The sequence below is a fragment of the Trichechus manatus genome, unplaced genomic scaffold (assembly GCF_000243295.1).
Source record: "Trichechus manatus latirostris isolate Lorelei unplaced genomic scaffold, TriManLat1.0 scaffold00084, whole genome shotgun sequence".
Classification (NCBI taxonomy): Eukaryota; Metazoa; Chordata; class Mammalia; order Sirenia; family Trichechidae; genus Trichechus; species Trichechus manatus.
This window is the reverse complement of record NW_004444020.1, coordinates 8,176,633-8,203,533: the sequence shown is the minus strand read 5'-3', so window position 1 is coordinate 8,203,533 and position 26,901 is coordinate 8,176,633. Positions and strand designations below refer to the sequence as shown.

Genomic DNA, 26,901 nt, shown 5'->3' with positions numbered 1-26,901 from the left:
TGTAGCTAAGAAAACTAGAGGGCAGTTCTACTCTGTCACAGTGGGTCACTGTGAGTCAAAATTGACTTGATGGCACCTAATAGCAACAGTGTTACCTAGTTACAAATTATAATGGGAAAAAGATCCTATGCACAATAGCATTAAAAACAAACTTCCTAAGGAATTAGCCTTTTATTCTCCCTCCTCCCCTTTATTAATATTACTTATTTATTGTTAGCTGCCATTGAGTCAGCCTCTGACTTCTGGGTACCTTGTGTACAGCAGATCGAAATGCTACCCGTGATCAGTTGTGGATAGGACAGTTGTGGTCTATAGGGTTTTCACTGACTGATTTTTGGAAGTAGATCGCCAGGCCTTTCTTCCTAGTTAGTCTGGAAGCTTCATTGAAATTTCTTCAGCATCTAGCAACACACAAACCTCCACTGACAGGTGGTAGCTGTGTATACATGAAGTGCATTGACAGGGAATCAAACCTGTGTCTCCGCTATGGAAGGTGGAAATTCTACCACTGAACCACCATTGCCCCCAAATATTACCTAATAGTTGGATGGCATATCTTCAGTTTCAAATTTGCTAATTATTAATCCTCTTTTCTGGGTGGTAGTTAACTAGACTTGAAAACGTTGGCAGTTCAAACCTACCCAGCGGCTTTGCAGGAGAAAGACCTGGAAATCTGTTCCCGTAAAGAATACAGCAGGACAATCCTATGGAGAAGTTCTACTCTGTCAGATGGGATCACTGTGAGTTGGAATCGAGTCAACAGTAGCTAACAGCAACAGTAACTAGACTATTCCTTGGGATTCAAAAGATAAGGCATTATTCTCTAAAGAACCATAGCAGTCTGTTGGAGAGCTAGAAATACAAATAAGTCACTAAAAATATGTGACAAGAAGTGTTGTAAGAGTAATATGTAAAAAAAAAAAAATAACGTATAAAAGCTTGTAAGTGTGAGACTTAACCTTGCCTAGATTTCAAGGTTAGAGCTTTCCAATTTGCCCCATAGGGAGTGAGGGATGTGGGATGAGGCAGTATATTCAAATATACAGAAGCAGGATAGAGCTGATTTTCTTAGAGAAATAGCAAGCATTTTGGAATTGTTGAAGAGTAGTATAATCGGAGAATATTAGAGTTAAGATTGTAGGAGAGCATTAAGGTTGATGATGCCATATATTGGGTGCTAGAGTGTAAGAATGTAAAGTCATGGAAGCCCTAACAGTACAGGAAAAATTTGACTAGAGTGTTTGCAGTTGCTTGTAGGTAAGAAGATGTGGAGGCAGCCTCTTGGGAAAGAAATTGAGTGTGTTTATCATGGAATTGAATTTTCTGAGGTTACTGTGTAAAGATTTGGGAGAGGTGATTGGTCAATAAAGAGAAAGTGCAAAGCTTTATGAATGTAAGAGAGTCTTTTGGCTTGTCATCTCGCTTTAGTGCAGATGCATTCATCTGGTTGTTGGATTGTATATGTGTATGAGCCCCCTTACTAGAGGGGGCTTTTTCAAACTTTACTCCATTCTGATATACACTACTCCGCATCCCATCTTCTTACCCCTATATGTCATCCCCTAGCCCCCAGCTTTGAGAATCACTGCCTTAATGACCCACCAATTAAGTTACGATTGAGTCTGTTCTGACTCATGGCAACACCATATGTGTCAGAGTAGAACTGTGCTCCACAGAGTTTTCAGTGGCTGATTTTTCAAAAGTAGATGATTAGGCCTTTCTTCCGTGGTGCCTCTGGGTTGACTTGAACCTCCAACCTTTTATTTAGCAAGTGAGTGAGTTAACTGTTTGCACTACCCAGGGACGTGCTGAGCCGCATTTACTGGGAATGCATCCCTCAACATGGTTGCTTTAAAGAAAAAGCTGGTAACTGGTTAATCTGTTAACTCTGGGATGTCTCTTAATTTTTAGTTCCGTATTCTTTTCTATAAATATAAACAGATAATTAAATAAATTTTCTTTCAATAAATATTTACTGGGTAGCTACTAGGTGTCAGGCAGTGGGAACATAGCAATGAATAAAAAGGACAAAAAAATACCTGACCTCGTGGAGCTTATGTTCCTTTATGCTTTTCATCTACTCTGTTTTCTTGTAGTTAGGAGTTAATCATTAACTAGTTCCAGGCGTTCTTCCGGTTAACTCTGTGGATATTATATAATTTAATCCTCACAACAACCATATGAAATATAACTTATTTTTCCAGTTTGACAAATGAGAACACGGAGGCATAGTTACAGAGTTAGATAGAATGTAGCATACTTGGGATAAGACCCCAGATTCTTAAACCACTCTACTATATCTTATTTTGATTTTAAGGTTTATGTTATCAAGATATGCTAAGAAGGAGAATATATTATTTGGAGAAAAATGACAGTATTATGATCAAATCTGCGGGTATCAATGAATTTTACCCCCAACTCATTGAGCGCATATTTCTGTTTTTACTTAAAACATCTTTCTGTCTGTTTACTATGTTTGAGATTTTCTAGGTTAGCATGTCTAAAAGATTACATAACTACTTCTCACTTTCTTGTTTCTTAATGGTGCCTAGTTCCTGTTTAGGCCATATTTTAGTGTGAGTTGCTGTGTAACTTAGAGGTCTAATTCTATTTCAATATTCTTTTCATTTACTAAAAGATCTAGAAAATCTGTCTCATTCATAGGCTAAATTTTACTGCGAAGAAAGTTGGGAACATGTTTCCTTAATTGAATGCTACTTAAATTCTCTGTAAAATGAAGATATGTATTCCTGTAAGTTGTATGGGTCAAATTTTTCTCTACTAGCTTTAATTTGAAATCATAAATATAGGAGTTAGAATCATAATTCTAGTGAGAATAGTTTACTGCTTTTATGTAGTTAAAACCAAAAAAACCCATTGTTGTCGAGTCGATTTCGACTCATAGTGACCCTGTAGGACAGAATAGACCTGCCTCATAGGTACAGAATAGCATTTATAGAAGCTGTTGAAAAGCAGTTTTGCATATAATATCATTGTAATTTTAATTGTTTTGCTTACTAAATCGTGGCAGCCACTACTGTGTGTGTGTGTGTGTGTGTGTGTGTGTGTGTACATATACTGCTAATAGACTATTTAAGAAGCTCAGATAAAATGTTAGGAATTATAAAAGGGGCCTGAATTACTGAGATGGTATTATATAAATCTTTAGCTAATATAGTAAATAACTATGATAAAAGAATAGGACCTTGTGCTTTACAAATTGGAATAATATGCAATTGGAAATAAACTATTTCAGATTTTGTTCTCTAAAACCCTTGTTAATTCCATTAATAAGCATTTATTAAACAGGTTATTATGTTAGGAAATGAACAGGCTAACAGTTACATTGTTTCTCTTTGTCTCGTCATTTGTGGCAGAGTGCATTGCAAACAGGTTGAGGGTATTTTATGTTTTAGTAGATATGGCATTGTGCCTATGTTTGTGCATGTGCATTGTTTCACATGTTTAACTCCACATAAAACCCATTGCCGTTGAGTCAATTCTGACTCATAGCGACCCTATAGGACAGAGTAGAACTGCCCCATAGGGTTTCCAAGGAGTGGCTAGTGGATTTGAACTGCCAACCTTCTGGTTAGCAACCAAATGCTTAACCATTGCACCACCAGGGCTCCTAAACAGAGGTCATAAAGTTGTCCCAGGAGAATAAAATGACATGTTATTGGGACATAAACTACCTGGTATCTGTTGGTAGCCTTAATGCACTGATAAATTGATTACCATTTTTTATCTCTCAGAAGTTTGACAAAATAAAAGACACAAATATCTTGGATTTTATTTTGATCTGCAAGAGCTGACTGGAGAAATGGAAGAGGCAGGAAGGAACCTGTCTTAGTCATCTAGTGCTGCTGTAACCGAAATACAAGTAGAGGGCTTCAAGAAAGAGAAATTTATTCACTCGAAGTCTGGGAGGCTAGAAGTCCAAGTTCAGGGTATCACCTCCAGGGGAAGACTTTCTCTGTTGGCTCTGGAAGAAGGTCCTCGTCATCATCAGTCTTCCTGTGGTCTGGGAGCATCTCATTGCAGGAACCTTAGGTCCGAAGGACATGCTATGTTCCCAGCACTGCCTTCTTGGTGGTATGAGGTCCCTCTGTGTCTCTGCTCACTCTCTCCTTTATATCTCAAGAGATTGCCTAAGGACACAGTCAAATCTTGTAGATTGAGCCCTGTTTTACTAACACAACTGCCGCCCATCCTCCTTCATTAACAGCACATAGGCAGGATTTACAATATGCAGGAAAATCACACAATACTTGGAATCATGGCCCAGCCAAACTGATAACACACATTTTTCGGGGGACATAATTCAATCCATGACAGAACCCTAAGACGTGATCAGGTCAGCTTTGAAGACAACATTGGTTATCATGAGAACATACCTAAGATATTACAAAAAATTTCAGAGAAAGAGACCTATGTGTCATCTTAGGTATCTTCAAAACCAAGACGACCCAGAAAAAAATGGGGAGCTCTTGAAAATGAAGGCCCCATGTCTAGCATATAAGAAGTGCTAAGTAAATATTTAATAAATATTGCATATTCATAATATTGAAGAAAAAAACAAAGGTAAGGTGATTACACAGAACTGTTGGTTTAAGAAAGAATACCTATAAAAATGGAATAGATATGTGACCAGAGATTAGTACAATACTGTATAGAACTTATAGGAAAAGTGTTAGGATGGCTTATGAAAAATATAGTGAATAGAAACAAAGTTTTAACAACTATATGGATGTTATAATGTTAAGTGAAAGATTGGAATTGGAATGCATTCTTTATATATTCTGTTCTAAGTGAAATATATTTTTACTCTGTAGATGGTACATAGAGCAAAATGTATAGGTACTTAAGACAAAGTTGAACATGCATAATAAAATAGAAGGGTGAGTAGAGAATAAGAATGTAGAAAGTACAGTATATATTATTAGAAAGATATCTTTAAATGGGTAAAATAAGACATGCATTGAGGTCAGCAGTGCATTATCCAATAGGTAAAGGGAACACGGTGCTTACCTTGCTTACCAGATCAGATGTAATGAAAAACTCCATATTTTTTCACCATGTCAAAGATTCTGCTTCTAGATATGGCTGGCATCTGTCCCTCTCCCAACCCTATAGCACCTTCCTACAGAATTAAAGCCTCTTTTCAAATTTACAGTCCCTGACAGAAGTAGATGACCCAGTAAGCAAGGTAAGCACTGGCTTACTTGTGCTTACTTATTAATCTGTAGTGAATGTTTTCACATGAGTTTCACCACAAACCCATGTGAAATTGTTCCTTATAGATGATCTGGTAAGCTAGGTAAGCATGGTGTTTACCTTGCCTATTGAATAATCCACCCCAGATTGAGGTTCTGAAAATCTTGCAAATGAGTTGAAACCATCATTAGACATCTTGGCTGATGATCCAAAAGTCTGGCAGTGGATTTTATTTTCAAAGTAAGATTACAAGCTAGAGCGGGAAGGGTAAACTGTTAGCTTCTCCACTTTACAGCTGTACTGGTTTAAAACTAAAACTGTGTTGGTTTAAATGAATTTAAATATGTATTAAGCACATATTTATATTAAAGTAGTATAACATACCCTCATGGAGTGAGTATAAAGTGCACTGTACAGTATTTTTAGAGGGCAACTGGGCAGTAAAAATTGCATAATTGTTCAATACTAGAAAGATGTGCTTCATGGTTGTATCCTTTCACCCTACTTTTGTCAATTTGGCCGCTGGTTTTTTAATTTCGATGATCCTTTCAAAGAACCAGCTTTTGGTTTTGTTGATTCTTTCCATTGTTTTTCTATTCTCTATTTCATTTGTTTCTGCTCTGATTTTTATTATTTCCTTTCTTCTGGTGGGTGTGGGCTTCTTTTGCTGTTCTCTTTCTGTTTGTTCAAGTTGCGTAGCTAATGTTTTAATTTTTTCCCATTCTTTTTTGATATGTGCATCTGTTGCTATAAACTGACCGCTGAGCACTGTGTTTGCTGTGTCCCAAAGATTTTGGTATGATGTGTTTTCATTCTTGTTTGATTCTTGGAATTTTTTGATTCCATTTTTTATTTCTCCAATTACCCAGTGGTTTTTAAGCAGAGTGTTATTCAGTTTCCATGGATTTGTTTTTTTTTTCCTTGATCTTCCTGTTATTCATGCCTACTTTGATGTCATTGTGATCAGAGAAGATGCTTTGTATTATCTCAGTGTTTTGGATTTTGTTGAGGGTTGCTTTGTGGCCTAAGATGTGGTCTGTTCTGGAGAGTGTTCCATGTGTGTTGGAGAAAAATATGTACTTTGCTGTTGTTGGGTGATGTTCTGTATATGTCTATGAAGTCAAAATGGTTGATTGTGGCCTTTAGATCTTCTGTATCTTTGTTGAGTTTCTCTCTAGATGCTCTGTCATTTACCGAGAGTGGTGTGTTGGTCTCCTGTTATTATTGCAGAACTGTCCGTTTCTCTTTTCATTGCAGTTAGAGTTTTAGTGTTTTGGAACTCTTGTCGTTGGGTTCATAGATATTTATTATGATTATGTCATCATGATGGATTGTCCCTTTAATCATTGTATACTGCCCTTCTTTGTCTTTTATGGTGGATTTTGTGTTAAAGTTTATTTTATCTGAGATTAGTATTACCACTCCTGCTCTTTTTTGGAGGCTGTTTGCATGATATATTTTTTTCGATCCTTTGATTTTTAATAAGTTAATCTCTCTGTTTTAAGCTGTGTCTCTTGTAGATAGCATGTTGGTGGGTCCTGTGATTTTTTCTGTTCTGTCACTCTGTGTCTCTTTATGGGTTCTTATGGGTTCGTTTAGGCCGTTTACATTCAGTGTGAGTATTGATGGGTGTGAGTTTATTGTTATTTGTAGTCCCTTGTTTTGTGGTGCTGAAGTTTTCTTTGTTCCTCTTACTCTCCTGTGCTGAATTCCTTTTGTTTGTGGGTTTTTTATTTTTTATTTCTTTAGTTTTTGTGTTTACTGAGACTTTGTTTTTCTTCTTTATGAGTATTTTTATTAGTAGGTTTGTTAACTTTGTGGTTACCTTGAGATTTATTCCTTTCTTCCTAAGTTTAAACCAGTCTTTCATTACTTGCTATCACCTTGACTTCCTCTCCATTTGAAAATTCAATACCTACACTGTTTATTCATGCTTGTATTGTTCTGATGTTGTCATTTACAGATTGACTTTTCTGGTTCCCTGTTTTAAATGTTTTAGTTTTGTTTTATCCTTGAGAGTTCCTTACCTAGGTTAGTATCTGGTTGATGCTGTCTTACGTGATAGATTCAGTTTGTTGTATGTGTTGTTTCCCTAATTGAAGGACTCACTTTAATAATCCTTGTACGTTTGGCTAGGTTTTAACATAGTCCCTTAATTTCTGTTTGTCTAGAAATGTTTGTCCTAATTTTGCCATTATATTTGAGCAAGAGTTTTGCAGATTATATTATTTGTGGTTGGCAGTTTTTTTCCTTCAGGATATTATCTGTCTTCCCATTGCCTTCTTGCCTGCATGATTTCTTCTGAGTAATCAGTTTAGTGTTATTGTTTCCCTTGTGTATGTGACTTTTTTTTTTTTAAGCTGCTCTCAGGTTTCTTTCTTTGTCTTTGGTTTTAGTGAGTGTGATTATGATATGCCTTGGTGATTTTCTTTTGGGGTCTGTCCTATATGGGGCTTGTTGAGTTTCTGGGTTGGTCAACTTTTCGTTTTTCATGATATTATGGAAATTTTCTGTCAGAATATCTTCAGTGACCCTTTTTTTCCATTTTCTCCGCTTGTTGTGGAACTCCGATCATGCGCAGATTTTTGCTTTTTATTGTATCGCACATCATTCTCAGGGTTTCCTCATTTTTTCCCTTATTTTCTGTGATTTTTCTCAACGTAGTATCCAATGATCTGTTTTCAGTTTCACTGATCCTATTTTCCATTGTTTCAACTTTGCTCCTAAAACCTTGTATTGCACTGTCCATTTCTGAAATCTTGTTATCTTTTTGAGTTCTAATTGCTGTTTTTTGTATGATTTCTAGTTGTTTATATGTATTTTGACATTTTGTTCCTGTGTTACTTTTCTGCACTCTTCCATTGCTTTGTCTCTGTTTTCCCTGATTTTGACGATATTTTCCATGATTTTGTCTTTTTTCCTTATTTTTATTTGCATTTTCTTTATCTGTTGGTGAACCCTGAATATTAGAGTTTTCCCTATCAGGTAGTTACCAGTACATTTTTTTCTTCTAGAATGTCTTCTGGTGTTTTATTTTGGTCTCTTTCTGGAGCCATCCTGTCCTCTTTTTTATGTACATTTTGATATTGTCTGCTGTCTCCAGGAAATTCAGGTATTATTTTCTTCATTTATTGATTGTAGATTTATTTGTTTTGTCCTGCTTGTTTTATTTGGTTATATCTGGGCAGGTGGGCTGGGCATGTTTTGTTGCCTGCTCACCTTTGGGCACGATAGTTCTCACCACCTTATCCGGGTGGGCTGTGCTGGCCACTCAGCTGTGGTGAAGCAGGGCTGGTCCAGCAGGGATGGAGGGGCAGGGATGAGTACTTTGTGGCACAGTCTGGGGGCGATGGGGTGTGGCTGTGGGCCAGTGCAGGGCAGGGTCTGGGGTACCTCTTTTGAGCTCATCAGGGGTGTGGTGCTCAGCGCATGGTGCAGATAGTTGGGAAAGGTGAGGATGTGATATACCGAGCTAAGTAGGTGTGTGAAAGAAAAAACAAAAGCAGAAAAACAGCAAAAAAATAAAAATAACAAAAGGAAGGAGGAAGAAATACAGGAAAAAGTAAATGGCGGAGCGATGGGATTTGGCCGGTGGGGGTGTGGCAGACCCACGAGTCTGTGTGCTAGTGGTTGTCTGAGTGGTACAGCTCAGCCCATGAAGAAGTGGGGAGGGGTGGAGAACGGGGCTAGGTGGGTAGACTAAAGGATAGGAAGGGAAAAAGAAAAACCAAAAACAAGCAATAAATAAAATGGCACTGAGAGAGCTGGTTGGTGACAGCTGTGCAGATCCGGGGAGGCCGTGTTCAGTGAGTCTCTAGCCAAGCAGTGCAGCACAGCCCTTTGAGACGGGGCAGGGGTGGCGCACAGGGCTACATGTGCGGGAGAAAGGAAAGGAGAAAGAGAAGAAACAAAAAAAGAAAAAGAACATAGTAAACAAATTAAAAAATCATGGCTCATCAGGAAGGGGAGGGGATGGCTCACTGGGCTAGCTAGGCGGGAGAAAGGAAAGGAAGGAAGGGAGAGAGAGAGAAACAAAATAAAAAGTCAAAAAAGAAAGAACAAAATGGTTCCTACGGGGCCTGCCGATTAGGGTGCGGTGGACCCAAGCAGCAGTAATTCCTTTAGTTTTTGAAACGCAGGCCTATTGTCAATAAATTGCCTTAGTTTTTTCTAGTTTGCAATATTTTAATTTTGTGTGTACTATACCTTTTTTTTAGTAGAGGTGAAATTAACATAACAAAGTTAATAGGTTTAAAGTATACAATTAAGTGACAGTACATTCACAGTGTTGTGAAACCACTATCTCTGTCCAGTTCCAGAACATTTTCATCACCCCATAAGAACACCTGTACCCATCCAACATGCAGTCACTCCCCATTACTGTCTTCCTTTCCCCGTTGCTGTGGAGTTGATTTCAACTCAAAGTGACCTTATAGTGCAGAATAGAACTGTCCCATGGAGTTTCCAAGGCTGTAAATCTTATGGAAGCAGACTGCCGTGTCTTTGTCCCGCAGAGTGGCTGGTGTGTTTGAACCACCAACCTTTGGATTTAAGTGTCTTTTATATGTTACAGCTGCTAGAACGTAATTGGCTTTATGATTTGCAAATATTATCCCCATTTTGTCTCTTTTCAATTTCTTGATAATGTCCTTTGATGCACAAATGTTTTTAATTTTGTTGAAGTCAGATTATTTATTTTTCTTTTGTTCCTAATGCTTTTGATGTGCCATCTAAGAATCTGTTGCCAAGCCCCAGGTCTTCCTGAAGATTTGCCGCTATGCTTTCTTGTAGGAGTTTTATGATTTTTTAACTCTTTTATTTACTTCGTTGATCCGTTTTGAGTTAATTTTTGTATTTGGTGCGAGGTAGAGGTCTAGCTTCATTTGTGTCAGCACTACTTGCTGCAGACTTTTTTCACTGAATGATCTTTACACCATGTTGAAAATCAGTTTACCTTAGATGTATGCTTTTATTTCTTGATTCTTAATTTTATTCTATGGTTTTTATGTGTATGCTTATACCAGTACCACACTGTTTGATTACTGTTGGTTAATAATACTTTTGGAATCGGGAATTGTGAGCCCTCCTACTTTGTTCTTCTATTTTAAGATTGTTTTGGCTATTTGGACCCTTAGCAGTTCCATATAAATTAGATCATTGACCTTTCCATTTCTGCAAAGAAGGCTGTTGGAATTTTAATAGCATTTACATTGAATCTGTAAATCATTTTGTGTAGTGCTGGCCTTTTTACAGTATTAAGTTTTCCAGTTGGAATATCATTCTATTTATTAAGTCTTCTTTAATTTATCTCAGTAATGTTTCATAGTTTTCAGTGTACAAGTGTTTCACCTCCTTGATTAGTTTTATTCCTGCGTATTTTATGATTTTAGATAATATTGTAAATGGAATTTTTTTCTTAATTTCCTTTTTGGATTATTCATTGTTGGCGTATAGACGCACATCTTGTATCCTGCATTTTTGCTGAATTTGTTTATCAGCGTACACACACAAGTTTCTTGTGGATTCTTTAAGATCTCTTCCTTTCCAGCTTGGATTCCTTTTATTCCTTTGTCTTGCTTAATTGCTTTGATTAGAATTTTTAGTGCAGTGTTGTGTAGAAGTAGTGAAACATGACATCCTTGTTCTTTATTTTAAGGGGAGAACATTTAGTGTTTCATTGTTAACCATTATCTTTGTCTTAGGTTGGGTTCTTTAGAGAAGCAAAATTCGTAAAGCATATCAACATATATATAGAGAGATTTTTGTCGAGGAAATGGCTCATGTGGTTGTAGAGACTGGAATTTCCCAAGTCCGTGGTTCAGTCTGGAGGCTTGTGATTCATGTAGCCACAGGGATCGACGAACCCAAGATCATCAGGTTAGACAGCACGGCTCTTGCTCACAGGCTACGAAGACTGACGAATCCCAAAATCAGCAGGTAAGTTGACAGGTAAGCTGGCTAGCTCAAGTCCCATGAACCGGAGCCACCTGCAGGATCCAGAGTGAGCAAAAACCCACTAGCTTTGCCAGAAAGTCCACCTATATTGGATACAGGCCACACCCTTAAGGAAGCTCCCTTTCAGCTGATTGGCTACTCACAGCAGATCCTCTCATGGAAGTGATGGCGTTATATCAGATCTCATCATGGAGGTGATCACATCATTATATGACTGCCAAACTACATCATAACTGCCAAATCACTGAGAATCATGGCCTAGCCAAGTTGACACACACAACCTCAATGAGCACAATATTCGTTGTAGGTTTTTCACAAATGCTGTTTATTATGTTGAGGAAGTTCCCTTTTATTCTAATTTTTGAGTGTTTTTTCATTAAAGGGTGTTGAATTTTGAAAATGCTTTTTTGGCATCAATTGAAATGATCATGTAGTTTTCCTTCCTTCTATTAATGTGGTGTATTACATTGTTTGATTTTCTCATGTTGAACCACCCTTGCATTCCTGAGGTAAATTTCACTTGGTCATGTTATGTAACTCTTTTAATATGTTGTTGCTCCAGTATTTTTGTTGAGATTTTTACATCTGTACTCACAGAAGATGTTGTAGTTTTTATATTTGTGGTGTCTTTGTCTTACTTTGGTATCAGGGTAATACTGGATTTGTGGAATGAGTTAAGAAGTGTTTCCTCCTTTTCTATTACTTGGAAGAGTTTGAAAGTATTGGTATTAATTCTTCTTTAAATATTTGGTAGATTTTACCAGTGAAGCCATCTGGTTTTGGAGTTTACTTTGCTGGAGTATTTTTGATTACTGATTCAGTCTCTATTTGTTATAGGTCTGTTCAGATTTTCTGTTTCTTCTTAGTCAGTTTTGGTAATTTGTGCATTTCAGGGAATTTGTCCATTTTACCTAGTTTTTTGTTGTCTTCTAGTTGTTCATAGTACTTTTTTGTAATTCTTTTCATTTTTGTAAGATCAGTAGTTATCTTTCATTTATGATTTTAGCTATTTGTGTCTTTGCTCTTTTTTCTTAGTTTATTTAAATGTTTGTTTTGTTGATCTTTTCAAAGAACCAACTTCTGGTGTTATTCTCTCTTTTGTTTTTCTACTCTCTATTTTATCACTCCTTTAGTCTTTGTTATTTTTTCTTTTTGCCAACTATGGGTTTTGTTTGTTCTTAAGTTATTGTTCCCAAAGGTAAAGTTAGGTTATTATGTTGAGTATTTTTTAATGTAGGCATTTACGGAAATAAATTTCCCTCAGACCATGACTTTTGCTCCATTTCATAAGTTTTTTTTATATTGTGTTTTCATTTTCATCTGTCTCTAAGTATTTTCTGGAGCCCTGGTGGCGCAGTGGTTAAGATCTCAGCTGCTAACCAAAAGATCGGCAGTTCAAATCTACCAGCTGCTCCTTGGAAACCCTGTGGGGTGGTTCTACTCTGTCCTGTAGGTTCGCTATGAGTCAGAATTGACTCTGCAGCAACAGGTTTAAGTATTTTCTCATTTTCTTTGTGATATCTTTTCTGACTTATTGGTTGTTTAATTTTCACGTTTTTGTGAAGTTTATAATTTTTCCTTTTATTGATTTCTAGTTTCATTCTGTTATGATTGGAGAAGGTTTCAGTTTTTCAAATTTATTGAAACTTGTCATGGTTAATGTATGGTCTATCCTGGAGAATGTTCTATGTGTATTTGAGAACATTGTGTATTCTGCTGTTTTTGGGTTGAGTACTCTATGTATGTTATGTCTGGTTGGTTTATAGTGTTATCCAAGCACTCTAATTCCTTGTTGATCTTGGGTGTAAATATTCTAATCATTATTGAAAATGAGGGTATTGAAGTTTCCTACTATGACTGTAGAACTGTCTGTTCTCCCTTAAATTCTATCAATTTTTGCTTCATAAATTTTGCTACTTTGTTGTTTGGTGCACATGTTTATAATTGTTAAATCTCCTTCATGAATTGATTCTTCCAGAAGTACATAATGTCCTTTTACGTGTCTTGTAGTAATTTCTGACCTAATGTCTATTTTGTCTAACGTTCATATAGCGACCTATGATGGTTAAGATTGTATGTCAACTTGGCTGGGCCATGATTCTGAGTGTTTTGGCAGTTGTATAATGTTATCACTTCCCTGTTGAAATTTGGTACGTGATCACCCCCATGATGGAATCTGCTTAGTGGTACTGGCGGGGGCAGGGCCTGTGGCAGCTCATGGCTCTCTCACCTTCATTTCTCCACCCTCCGCCAGCTACTTCCTTCCTGCTCGCCTTGCCAAGATTTTTGGCTTGTTGCGGATCCAGGAGCTGCTCTTGTCCTCTCACCTCCAGTTCTTGAGGCTTGAGCTAGCAGCTTACCTGTCGATCTTGGGATTCGTTGATCTTCATAGCCTGCAAGCAAGAATCCTACTCCCCAACCTGCTGATCTTGGGTTCGCTAGCCCTTGCGGCTACGTGAATCAGGAGAAACCTTGTGGTCTTGCCTGCTGATCTTGGAATTCATTGACCTTCACAGCCTGTGAGTGAGAGCCCTGCTCTCCAACCTGCCCATCTTGGATCTGTGTAAATTCAGAGAGGCCTCTACCCTGATCCATAGACTTGGGACATTCTAGCCTCTGTAATCGTGTGAGCTGTTTCCTTGATATAAATCTCTCTCTATATATATATTTACACACTTTACTGGTTTTGCTTCTCTAGAGAACCCAGCCTAAGACACTACCCTAACTCTCTTTTGATAGTATTTACTTGGGATATCTTTTTCCATCCTTTCACTTTGAATGTATTTGTGTCCTTAGATCTTAATGTATTTTGTAGACGGTATATTGTTGGGTCATGTTTTTTTTATCCATTCTGCCATACTGTTTTACTTTGTAAGTTTAAACCATTTGTACCACAAATGGTTAGTCCCTCAACTACTAACTGAAAGGTTGGCAGTTCAATCCTAGTCAGAGGTGCTTCGCAGGAAAGGCCTGGAAGTCTGCTTCTGAAAGATCACAGCTTTGAAAACCCTTTTGTACGCAGTTCTACTCTGTAACACATGGGGTCGCCATGATTTGCAATTGACGGCAATTAGTTTAAACCATTTACATTTAAAGTGCTTACTGATAAGGAAAGACTTCTGCTATTTTGATGTGTGTGTGTATGTGTATATGTGTATACATATATTTAATATACCTTATATCTTTTGATACTTCTTCCAGTACTGCCTTCTTTTGTGTTTGTTTTTTTTTCTAGTGAACTATTTTGATTCCCTCATTGTTTGTTTTTCTTTGTATTTTTTAGTTATTTTCTTAGTGGTTACACTAGGGATAACAAATAACATCTAAATTTATAATAGTCTAGTTTGAATTGATATAACTTAGCCTCAGTGGCATACAGAACCCTGGACGTATACCATTTTGTCCGCTGCTGTTTTATGTTATTGTTAGAGAGTACATCTTTTACCTTGCGTGCCTATTAACAGATTTATTATTGTTACTGTATGTATTTATCTTTTGATTCATATAGAAAACAAAAAGTACAATAATATTTATGTAGTTACCTTTATTAGTATTTTTCAATGCTTTGTATGACTTTGAGTTAATGTCTAGTGCCCTTTCGTTTCAGCCTGAAGGACACCCTCAAGCAGTTCTTATAGGGCAGGTCTACTAGTGATGAACTCCTTCAGCTCTTGTTTGCCTGGTAGTGTCTTAATATCTCATTTTTTCTTCAAAGATAGTTTTGCTGGTTATGGATCTTGGTTTACAGTTTTTTTGTTTTTTTTTTCCCCCCTTTCAGCACTTAAATATATCACTCCAGTGCCTTTGCTTCTGTGGTTTCTGCAGAGAAATTGACTGCTAATCTTTTTGAGGAATCCTTATAAATAATGAATCACTTTTCTGTTGCTCTTTTCAGTATTTTCTCTGTTTTTTGACAATTTGATTATCAAGTGTCTCAGTGTGTATCTCTTTGAGTTTACTTGAAGTTTGTTGAGCTTCTTGCTTGTGTGTAGATTCATGTCTTTCATAACGTTTGGGAGGTTTGGTTGTTTCTTCAGATATTCTTTCTAAAGCAGCTCTCTAGTTTATGTCTAGTAACATTTTTTAAGGACATATACTACACACAGCTGCCTGGTTCTTTTCATGTCTCATCATTTTTGGACAAAAACTGGACTTTGTAAGTTGGACAGTAGAAATTATGATAAATGATTTATGATTGAAAATAGATATGACTCTTTATCTGTTTGGCGTATAGTTTTGAGAGTTTAGTCTATAAATAGGATTTAACTTGGGTGTCTGTTTTACTTTGGTAGAGTTAGCTTCTGTGTACCATTGTCTTCAAAGTCTTCTAGTAGTATTTTTACATACGGTGGGGTCAGTTTGCTAGAAAAAAATTTTTTTTTCAGTGTCTACTCCATTGTAAGCTTAGGCCTTCTCTTTTCACCTACACTTCTGAGAGGGTCTCTCAGTGTTCTTGTCCTTTCCCCAGTAATAGCCTGCTGATTCTGGTTTTTCTGTGTTTGTTCTTTTGATGGTGATGACAGGGAGTTTCTCTGCTGCCATGATTCAACCTTAGTCTTAGCAGGCCTTTTGTCCCTGGATCTTGTTGACAGGGTTGTTTTAGAGATCTTTTCCTTTCTTTTCCCTGTGGAAGATTTCTAATTATCTGGGCCTTTAATGATTTCATGTCCTTTACTCAGGGGTAGAAAGTTTTTTTGCATTTCATTTTTTACAGTAGGTTTTCATCTGTGCTCAGGGAGTAATAGAGTTAGCTGCCCATTTTAGACTTTTTTCTGTATAGCAGAAGTATCTTGGGCAGAGCTTATGCCTTTCCCACACTGGCAGCTGCTCATTTTCTCCAGTCTTGCACCAGGTAACAAAACCTATTTCTGTCTCCTACCCTTCCCCAATCTTTCTCATCAGCGACCAGTTAAACTTCATTAAGAAAAGCCTAGGAGTGGATGGAAAATTCCTTTGTGTTTGTAGTTCCCCAGGGTTCCTATCTTATCATGCTAAAAGATTAACCCAATTCTTAATTCGCTTCTGTGACAGCTCCACCTTCCCTTTGCCCTTCTGAGCCGTTTGGGAAGTGCTTTTGTTTCCTTTGATTTCAGGCTTGTTGTTGCCCTGTGCCTCTCAGCCCTCGTAATTATTCAAGAAAAGTTATGCTTTTATTTTCTGGCTTTGTATTAGTGTAGGATTAGCACTCTTCCTTCCTTTTTTCATGGTATGTGGAAGTCATATTATTTGAATTTATTTACAGTGAACGTTTGCCAGTTATGCCGCTCAAAAATTAATAAAATACCAATCTTTATCTCTAGATATTTCTTTCCTGATTCTCAAATGTAACATCCAGCTTCTTGCCACATACAATCACATTAATTTTCCATAGGCATTTCCTACACAGAGAAGCCTATACCAAGTCATTTCCATTCTCTCTCTTTCTGACACCCAAGTTGGTTTTTCCCGTAGTTCCAGTCTTGATGTATGGTGGCATTTTCCACCAAGTCACCTAGAACTGGGCAGTTTTTGACTGATCTGTGGGCCACTTATCTGAGGTGGACATCAAATTATACAGGTAATGCTTTTTAAGTAGTTCCTGAATTTGTCCCTTTGTTTTAATTTTTGTAGTTACTGACTTACTTTAGACATTGATAATTTCTTATTTAAGCTATTACATGACCTTTTGTTCTCCAGTTTTACCTTACCCTAGGCAGTATTGCCAATCACATTTTTAGAGTGATAGTTTTTATGTACTGTCATTTTTTTCCATTAAGATTCTTTGATTTTATGTTATTCTTAAAAAGGTTTTACCATACTAAGATTATAAACAATATGCAATACTAGCAAATACTAGCAGGGGCACCCTTGGTGAACAGGTTTCAGCTGAGCTTCCAGACTAAGACAGACTAGAAAGAAGGACCTGGCGGTCTACTTATGAAAACAATTAGCCAGTGAAAACCTTATGAATAGCAGAGAATATTGTCTGATGTCATTCCGGAATGTGAACCTCTTAGGTTGGAAGTTACTCAAAAAACAACTGGGGAACAGCTGCTTCCTCAAAGTAGAGTCGACCTTAATGACTTGGATTGAGTCAAACTTTCGGCACCTTCATTTGCTAATGTGATACGACTCAAAATAAGAAGACACAACTGCAAACATTCGTTAATAATAGGAATGTGGAATGTACAGAGTATTAATATAGGAAAATTGGAAGTTGTCAGAAATGAAATGCAACGCATAAACATTGACATCCTAAGCGTTAGTGAACTTAAATGGACTGGCATTGACCATTTTGAATCAGACAGTCTTATGGTCTACAGTGCCAAGAATGACAAATTGAAGAGGAATGGTGTGTTCATCATAAAAAAAGAACATTTCAAGATCTGTCCTGAAGTACAGTGCTGTCAGTGATAGGATAATATCCATGTGCCTGCAAGGAAGACCAGTTAATACGACTATTATTCAAATTTGCACACCAACCACTAAGGCCAAAGATGAAGAAATTGAAGATTTTTACCAACTTCTGTGATCTGAAATTGATCAGACATGTAGTCAAGATGCATGGATAGTTACTGGTGATTGGAATGTGAGAGTTGGAAACAAAGAGGAAGGTTTGGTAGTTGGAAAATATGGCCTTGGTGATAAAAACGATGCCAGAGACCACATGATGGAATTTTGCAAGACCAACAATTTCTTCATTACCAATACCTTTTTTTAACAACAGAAGTGGTGACTATACATGTGGACATCGCCAGATGGAATACACAGGAATCAAATTGACTAATCTGTGGAGAGTGATGATGGAAAAGCTTAATATCATTAATCAGAACAAGGCCAGGGGCCAACTGTGGAACAGACCATCAATTGCTAATATGGAAGTTCAAGATCAAGTTGAAGTTGAAGAAAATTAGAACAAGTCCTTGAGAACCAAAGTAGGACTTTGACTATATCCCACTTGAATTTAGAGACCATCTCAAGGACAGATTTGATGCATTGAACACTAATGAATGGAAGACCAGAGGAGTTGTGGAATGACATCAAGGACATCATACATGAAGAAAACAAGAGTTCATTAAAAAAGACAGGAACGAAAAAAAAAAAAAAGACCTAAATGGATGTCAGAAGAGATTCTGAAACTTGCTCTTGAACACAGAGTAGCTAAAACAAATGGAAAAAATGAAATAAAAGAGCTGAACACAAGGTTTCAAAGGGCAGCTTGAGAAGACCAAGTTAAAGTATTATAATGACATGTGCAAAGACCTGGAGATAGAAAACCAAAAACGAAGAACACGCTCGGCATTTCTCAAGCTAAAAGAACTGAAGAAAAAACTCAAGCCTTGAGTTGTAATATTGAAGGATTCTACAGGGAAAATACTAAACAATGCAGGAAGCATCAAATGCAGATGGAAGGAATACACAGAATCACTGTACCAAAAAGAATTGGTCAACGTTCAGCCATTTCAAGAGGTTAGCATATGATCAAGAAGTGATGGTACTGTAGGAAGAGGTCCAAGGTCCACTGAAGGCATTGGAGAAAAACTAGGCTCCAGGAATTGACAGAATACCGAATGAGATGTTTCAGCAAAGGGGTGCAGCACTGGAAGTGCTCACTTATCTCTGCCAAGAAATTTGGAAGATAGCTACCTGGCCTACCAGCTGGAAGAGATCCATATATTACCCATTGCAAAGAAAGATGATCCAACAGAATATGGAAATCATCAAAGTATCGTTAATATCACACACAAGTAAAATTTTGCTGGAGATCATTCAAAGGCGATGGCAGTAGTACATCAACAGGGAACTTACAGAATTTCAAGCCGGATTCAGAAGAGGACATGGGATATCATTTCTGATGTCAGATGGATCGTGGCCGAAAGCAGAGAATTCCAGAAAGATGTTTACCTGTGTTTTATTGAGTATTCCAACGTATTGGACTGTGTAGATCATAACAAATTATGGATAGCGTTGCAAGGAGTGGGAATTCCAGAACACTTAATTGTGCTCATGAAGATCCTGTACTTATACCAAGAGGTATTCATTTGAACAAGGGGATACTGCATGGTTTAAAGTCAGGAAAGATGTTTGTCAGAGTTGTATTCTTTCACTGTATTTATTTAAGCTGTATGCTGAGCAAATAGTCTGAGAAGCTGGACTATATGAAGAAGAACGGGGCATCAGGATTGGAGGAAGACTCATTAACAACCTGCAATATGCAGCTGACACAACCTTGCTTGCTGAAGGTGAAGCGGATTTCAAGCACTTACTGATGAAGATCAAATATAAAACCAAAATCTTCACAACTGGACTAATAAGCAACAACATGATAAATGGAGAAAATATTGACGTTGTCAGGTACTTCATCTTACTTGGATCCACAGTCAATGCCCATGGAAGCAGCAGTCAGAAAATCAAATGATCATTGCATTGGGCATATTTGCTGCAAAAATTTCTTTAAAGTGTTAAAAAGTAAAGATGTCACTTTAAGGACTAAGGTGCACCTGACCGAAGCCATGGTGTTTTCAGTTGCCTCATATGCATGTGAAAGGTAGACAATGAGTAAGGGAGACCGAAGAAGAACTGATGCCTTTGAAATATGGTGTTGGGGAAGAATATTGAATATACCATGCACTGCCAAAAGAAGGGAACAAATCTGTCTTGGAAAAAGTACAGCCAGAATGCTCATTAGAAGCGAGGATGATGAGACTTTATCTCACATAATTTGGACCTGTTATCAGGAGGGACGAGTCCTTGGAGAAGGACATCATGGTTGGTAGAGTGAAGGGTCAGTGAAAAAGAGGAAGACCCTCAAGGAGATGGAGTGACACAGTGGCTGCAACAATGGGCTGAAGCATAACAATGATCATCTTTTTATAGTAAACTTTTAATCTTCAATTAACTTTAAATATATAGACAAGTTGTAAAGATAGCAGAGAGTTCGTCTGTATACACTTCATCCTGTTTCCCATGTTGTTATCTTCTTATATTACCATTCTTATTCGTCAGAGCTAAAAAACTGACGGTAACTAAAGTCCAGACTTAATTTGGATTTTATGAGTTTTTCCGTGAATGTCTTCTTTACAGGTACCACATTATACTTATTAGTTCTGTTCTCTCATTCTCCCCTTCATTATGCTGATTTCTCCTTCTTTTCATGTTTTTCATGACCTTGAGAGTCTTGAGGAGTAATACCCAGGTATCTTGTAGATTGTCCCTCAATCTGTGTTTTTCTGATGGTTTTGTTATGATTAGACTGGGGTTGTGAATTTTTGAGAAGAATACCATACAGTTGAAGTGCCCTTCTCATCACAGCGTGTTAGGGGTGTTGTGGATTGAACTGTGTCCCCCTAAATTATCTGTTGTAAGTCTTAACCCTATAAATGTGGTTATAATCCCACTTGGTAATGTGGGATTTTATTAATGAGGCAGTATTAGTGTAGAGTATGTTTTAAATAAATTTCTCTTGAGATACAAAAAGAGCAGATTGAGCAAGCACAGATGGGGAATGATAGATACCATGTCACTTGAGATCTCCAAGGAACAAAGAAACAGAAGCTGAAAAGAGACAAAAGGCCTTTCCCTAGAACCAACAGAGAAAGCCTTCGAGAGTCGGCGCGCTGGATTTGGACTTCTAGCCTCCTAAGCTGTGAGAAAATAAATTTGTTAATGTTACTGGCTTGTGGTATTTTCTGTTATAGCACTAGGTAGCTATGACAAGGGCGTGCACGGTATCCACATGGCATAAGTGTCATATTAACCTTCTTGGTGAAAGTAGCTCTCTTCCCTTTGTTTACTCTGTTGTTTTGGAAGTCAGTCATTAAGTGGAGCCCATTCTCATCGTTGGGGGTGTGTGTACGTGATTAAGCTCCACTTCCCGGAGTGAGGGTGATTATGTTATAATCTTCTATAGGAAGATTTGGCTCTTCTCATTTATTTATTTACTTATATCTGTATGGATTCATGGATATTTATTTTATACTTGAGGTTATAATCCAGTATTGTATTATTTATTTTGGTGTTCCAGTTGTTCCAGCTTTAGCCCTTGGCAGCTCTGAGGGTTGACTCATGTTTCCCTTCACCATGCTTCCATCCTTTTGTTTGTGAGCATGTCCTTGCTTTCCTGTGGTAGAAGATGCTCCAGGCTCATCTTGTATTTTCCTTGCCCCAGCCCTACAATGAGTTTTCTCTCCTGAATCCTGATTCTTTTTGTTGTGGAATGGTATGTAGAAACCAAGATCTGGGCACTGGGTGTGCTTGTTTTTAATGGTGTGTCATTGCTTCTCAGCAGACAGAGCTAGGTAATATATGTATGTGTTACAAATTGAATTGTGTCCCTCAGAAATGTGTCAGCTTGATTAGGCCATGATTCCCAGTATTGTGTGGTTGCCCTCTATTTTGTGTTCTGATGTGATTATTCTATGTGTTGTAAATCCTGACCTCTAATGTTAATGAGGCAGTGTTAGAAGCAGTAATGTTAATGAGTCAGGATACTTTCAACAGGCTTAGGTTGTATCTTCAGTTAATCTCTTCTGAGATACAAAAGAGAGAAAGCAAGCAGAGAGGTGAGGGACCTCCTGCCACCAAGAAGGAAGAGCTAGGAGTGGAGTGCGTCCTTGGGATCCGGAGTCCCTGCCCTGAGAAACTCCTAGGACTGAGTAAAGATTGATGACAAGGACCTTCCCCCATAGCCAACAGAGAGAGAAAGCCTTCCCCTGGAGCTGGCATCCTGAATTTGGAGTTCTAGCTTCCTAGACTGTGAGAGAATAAATTTCTGTTTGTTAAAGCCATCTACTTGTGGTGTTTCTGTTATAGCAGCACTAGATAAGTAAGACAGTATGTGTATTAACCAATGTGTACACTCATACCTATAATGGTACACACACAGACACACATGTACGTGAATGTTCAGGGGCTTTTAAATTTTTTTTTTGTCCCTTTAGATTGCGCTGTATTACTTATGTATCTTTATGTATGTTTTCTTTTCCATATTTTCTGTTATTTCCTTAGATTGCTTTCCCAATCTCAACCATTTCAGAGAGGTTAACCATTGTTGATAGTTTAATGTGTGCCATTCTAGACTTGATATATTGCTTCATTGTAGATTTTTTATATGTTTATTTTCTCTAATAGTTCGAACGCCTTGAGCGTAAAGATCTGTTCTTATTAAGTAACATTCAGGTGTAAATATAGATAAGGCATATAATTAACTTCAGAATAGTGAAGATAATGAAGGGAAATAAGGCTGGGGTGGAAAGTGTATTCTAACGTTTTGTAGTAATGTTAAGTATTGTTTAATATAGGCAGTGTTTCCTGAAGTATGGTTAAGTATTCTTCATGGGCAATATGCGTTAGCTATATGTAGATGATCATTTTTTAAATTTAATAATTACGTGTTTGTTTTAACATGTATTGGAAATCTTGGAAAAGATCTTGGAGCAGATCTTCGAAAGATTGTGGCTTCAAATCTAATGGAGAATTGCAAACTGCTAGGTGACTGTAATTTTATGCTAGTAAAAAGTACAAATTGTAGTCTATATATTCTGGTATATTCATTTTATTTGTAAATAATTTTCTTTTTTCCCGTTAACAGATTTCCTTTGAGGTTGTTTTAAAAGTTTTGAGTTGTACACACTTCATTCTTTGGCTCCTTTGTGGATAGACTGCTGCAGAAATGATTACTTCAGAGTTACCAGTGTTACAGTAAGTATTGTCGTCGTCTTATTTAAAAAAATACTTATAACTTGTTTCTTTATGAGAATTGCCCTTAGATGAGACATGTCAAATATGTTCTTGCATAATAGGATAGCATGTTTAAAAATCTATGAAGTATTAGAGTGTATCATTACTGTAGCCATTCATGGCCCTGGCTATTGGAATGTCAATATGTTCTCTTATATTCAGCAAATAAAGTGTTAATGCCCTATATCAGGGGTCAGCAAATTATAGCCCATGTTCCAAATCTGGCATGCTGCCTATTTTGTAAATGAAGTTTTATTGGAACAAAGCCTCACTTACTTTTTCATGTTGTTTATGGCTGCTTTTGTGCTACAATGGCAGAATTGAGTAGTTGCGACAGAGACTGTACTACCTGCAAAGCCTAAAATATTTACTGTCTGGCTCTTTACAGAACAAGTTTGTTGATGCTTGTCCTATATCATACTCTTCCTCTATCCCTCTCCCCCAGAACCTTCATTAAGATTTTTTCTGTTCCCAGGGATTGAGATTGTTGAGCCGTTCTGGTTGCCAGAGGTTATTCAAGGTTCATAACTGTTGGCATTTCTGGTGGCATCTCATTGGATTTGTTGAATGTGTAGAACAGTTTTAGAATTGAGTTTTGTTTTGAGTTCTCTGGGCAATGTGGTTACTGTAATCATATGTTAGATACTCATAGCTTTCATTGTGTATATCAGAAGTCTGCATACTTTGAATATGGTAACAATGATTTATATGTAATGAAAGTAATCAGTCCTTTAGACAGAAAGATACGTCACAATACTAATCTCACTGTAGGAATTGCTTTTATTTTAGTTGAATTCATAAGAGGAGTCTGCATTTCAGTTCATTTCTGTGGTTTCTAATTTTTTTATTTTGTTGTTGTTGAGAATATACACAGCAAAACATACAGCAATTCAACAGTTTCTACTGTAGTAGTCTTCTAATTAGTCTCCTATCTTTTGCTTTTCTTTCAGAGCTCTAAGCCTCAAAGGTGTCCAAATCCTTTGCCTGCTTGAGAAACCAACAACACTTGCCCTCCCCTCACCAAATATAGAAGATAAAATTTAAGCCCTTTCTACCTACTTACCTCAAGCCTATTTATTCATTTCTAATTTGACTATAACACCAGGTTTGGAGGTGCCCACATACTATTTTCTTTTATTTGTACCTTTTTTGTTTATCTTTATCCTGCCTTCAGTGCCTACACACCTCTACCCTTACCTGGTTAACTCAGTAATCCTTATGTTTTAGCTGAGGTTTGATGCCTCCAGCAAGGCTTATTAACCCCTTAAAGTTGGAATAGGTGCCTCCTGTGCTCCTATAATGCCTTCCTGTTGTTTTTCTCTAGCACCATACTTAACATATTGTTTGATAACCCTCTCTTACTGTTTCTAACTTACCACCTAAACTGCATCTTTGTACCTTATTTTTGTATGTGCAGCTCCTACCACACTGCTATGTCCTAGGCCCTCAATAAGTACTATTTGATAAAATATGAAAAAAGTTGTAGCCAAATAGAGATTATAGTTAAAGAAAGGTTGATTTGACATGATATTATTATACAGTCATGCACCATATAATGTCTGTTTGGGCAATGTCCTACCGCACGCATATAGGTCTGTGGTCCCATAAGGTTATATATAACAGGACGTAGTGGATGTAACACTTAAAAAACGGTTCCAAACTGCGCAGTGTTTTCATGATTGTTACAGAATAGTGTGTGTGTGCTTGTTATTACGAACCATCATATTATTTAACTCAGATGTTTAATATGATAGCCTTATGGCAGTCCGTTCTTAAGTACAGGTTGTCCATATGTCAGACGTTTGTAACTCTAGGACTGTCTGTATTTAATATGGTGTTCGCATAACATCCAAATCACATAACGTCCTGTTTTCACAGAACGTACTGTGGACGTTAAGCAATGTATGACTGCATTATGCTTTCCAAGTAACTGAATATTTTTCAGAAAACATAAACCTATAATATGACTATAGGTACTGCATAGTGGTGATCTGGGAGTTGGGTAAGCGAGCTTTCACTTAGATCTATCAGCCAGAGGTGACACTGTTACCAAGTTGAGATCTAACATGCATTTACTGAGAACGTACAATTTTCTGGGTTCCAGATGCATTTGCATCTATTATGTTGCTTAATCCAGCAATCTGTCTTTATTGTAGAGGAAAGGAAACATGATATGTCTCTTAGTATTTGTAAACCTCAGCTTCTATCATCTCTAAAATGAGGATTAATATATTAGAAACTGATCTCCAAGGTCTTCCCAAAAACAAAAGTTATGATCCAGAGATTCTTAATGTTCAGTTTAATAATCATTTTTCTAACATAGACATTAGAAAGATCATTCTAATAAATGACTTTAGTATGTCTTGACTTAATTGGATATAATCAGTGATGAATTTGTCATGTGAGTGCTGTTTCCTATTAAGCATTGTCAAAAAGTTATCATTTACCACATATTCGTGTACCAGGAAGTATGCTAGGTTCTGTGGAAAAACAGCATATAGAATAGACTCAGTCGTTGTTGTCATGAACCTTATAAAGATAGACATTAATCAAATATGTGCACAAGTATATAATTCTAAACTGTCTTTGGGGTTATGAAGGAAAAGTAGAGGGTATTAAGAGAATTTTGACACGTGCCTTGACTTAATCCTTCTTTTCTGAGGAAGACAGTTGAGCTGAGATCTGAAGTGGGGGGAAGATTTGAAGGTAGAAGGGAACAGAATATTAGTTCCAAAATGTAACAGTGATATGTAGAAAGACCCTGAGGTAGGAGGAAGCATGCATGGTATGTTTGTGGGACTGAAATAAAGCAAATTTTTTCTTTTTTTTAGAATCAAGGTTGAGGATGGAGAGTGGTATAAGACCTGTGTGTAGATCAATCTGATCTACTTCTTCTGACACCAACTGCACATGCAGCACTTCTATAACCCTCACCTCCAAGAGCTAGGTCAAAACTCATAAGTTAAAGGACATAGTCCTTCAGAACCCAGCAGCAAGCATGGGAGTCCCCAGGGCTCCCCTCAGTTCTGACTTTTCGGTTACAAATTTGGTAGTTCCTTCTACCTCAGGATACTAGCCACAAGCTCAGTGGTCCCCAGCCCCCTTGCTTTTGACCTGGCTCCAGCTGCTCTCTCAGGCTCAATACCATAGAATGACTCACAGAACTCACAGAAAGTGCTGTACTTATGGTTATAGCTTTATGATGAAGAATACAAGTCAGGATCAGCATAAAGAAGAGACGCATATGTCAGGGTCTTGGAGACTTCGCAAAGAGGGCGTGTCACCCTTCTGAGAGCCAACCAGGAACCTTGTCTAGAGCCTTTATTGGGGTCTCATTGTGTAGTCGTGATTGACCTCCCCCAAAAGTCAGCTGATATCACATGGTCGTCTTTCTGGCCTTGCCAGCCCCCACCTTAGTTGTTTCATTAGCATAAACTCTTTAAGATGTAGCCTGGAAGCCTACAGATAAGAAGGATACTTCAATTACTCAGGAAATTTCTAGGGTTTAGTTATCTCTCAGGAATCGAGGGCAAAGACCAAATTATTTAGGTAAAGCTAATGTAAACCTTGCAGGCCACCCCCTGGTGTTTGATCATAATCCCTTTTATATGCTCAACATTTGGAGGGTTACTTCTTTCCCTCCCTTGATCTACAGTTATTTGATTACATTCTATGGCAGTTTTAACTCAACTTCCCAATACATTTATCAGTTAATGTCAGTGTTACTATTTTGGTCACAGTCTAGTTAGTCCAGTCCATCATCATATCATGTGACCAAAAAGTTTTCCCAGCATGAAGCCACTCAGGTTTGTAGGCTTCCATTTGATCTTGTGAGGTTCCAAGAGCAAAGTGTTCTTGGCTTCACCCTTTCAGGCATCTGGTATAATTGAGCTAAGAGAAAATATCTCTTGCTGTAAGCCTTTTTCAAGGCATGAATATAATTTATTTCCCTCATTGCAGAACCCATGTAGTCATTCATTTACCTCAGCTACTATTTTTCTTTCTCTCCAT

The 26,901-nt window shown here is 37.5% G+C and overlaps 1 protein-coding gene across 7 annotated transcripts in view; it reads left to right on the top strand.

Annotated features, from left to right (window-relative positions):
- Positions 1-26,901, top strand: part of STAG1 (STAG1 cohesin complex component) — a 552,131-nt gene that overhangs the window by 142,420 nt on the left and 382,810 nt on the right. For 6 of the 7 annotated variants that reach the window (XM_023735988.1, XM_023735987.1, XM_023735981.1 and 3 more), the window contains one exon: positions 22,742-22,851. In XM_023735988.1, coding sequence (XP_023591756.1) covers positions 22,823-22,851 — 29 coding nt within the window. In that variant the 5' untranslated portion in view covers positions 22,742-22,822. Of the gene's footprint in view, positions 1-22,578; positions 22,642-22,741; positions 22,852-26,901 lie in introns of all 7 variants that reach the window. The other variant, XM_023735985.1, reaches the window with a different exon arrangement.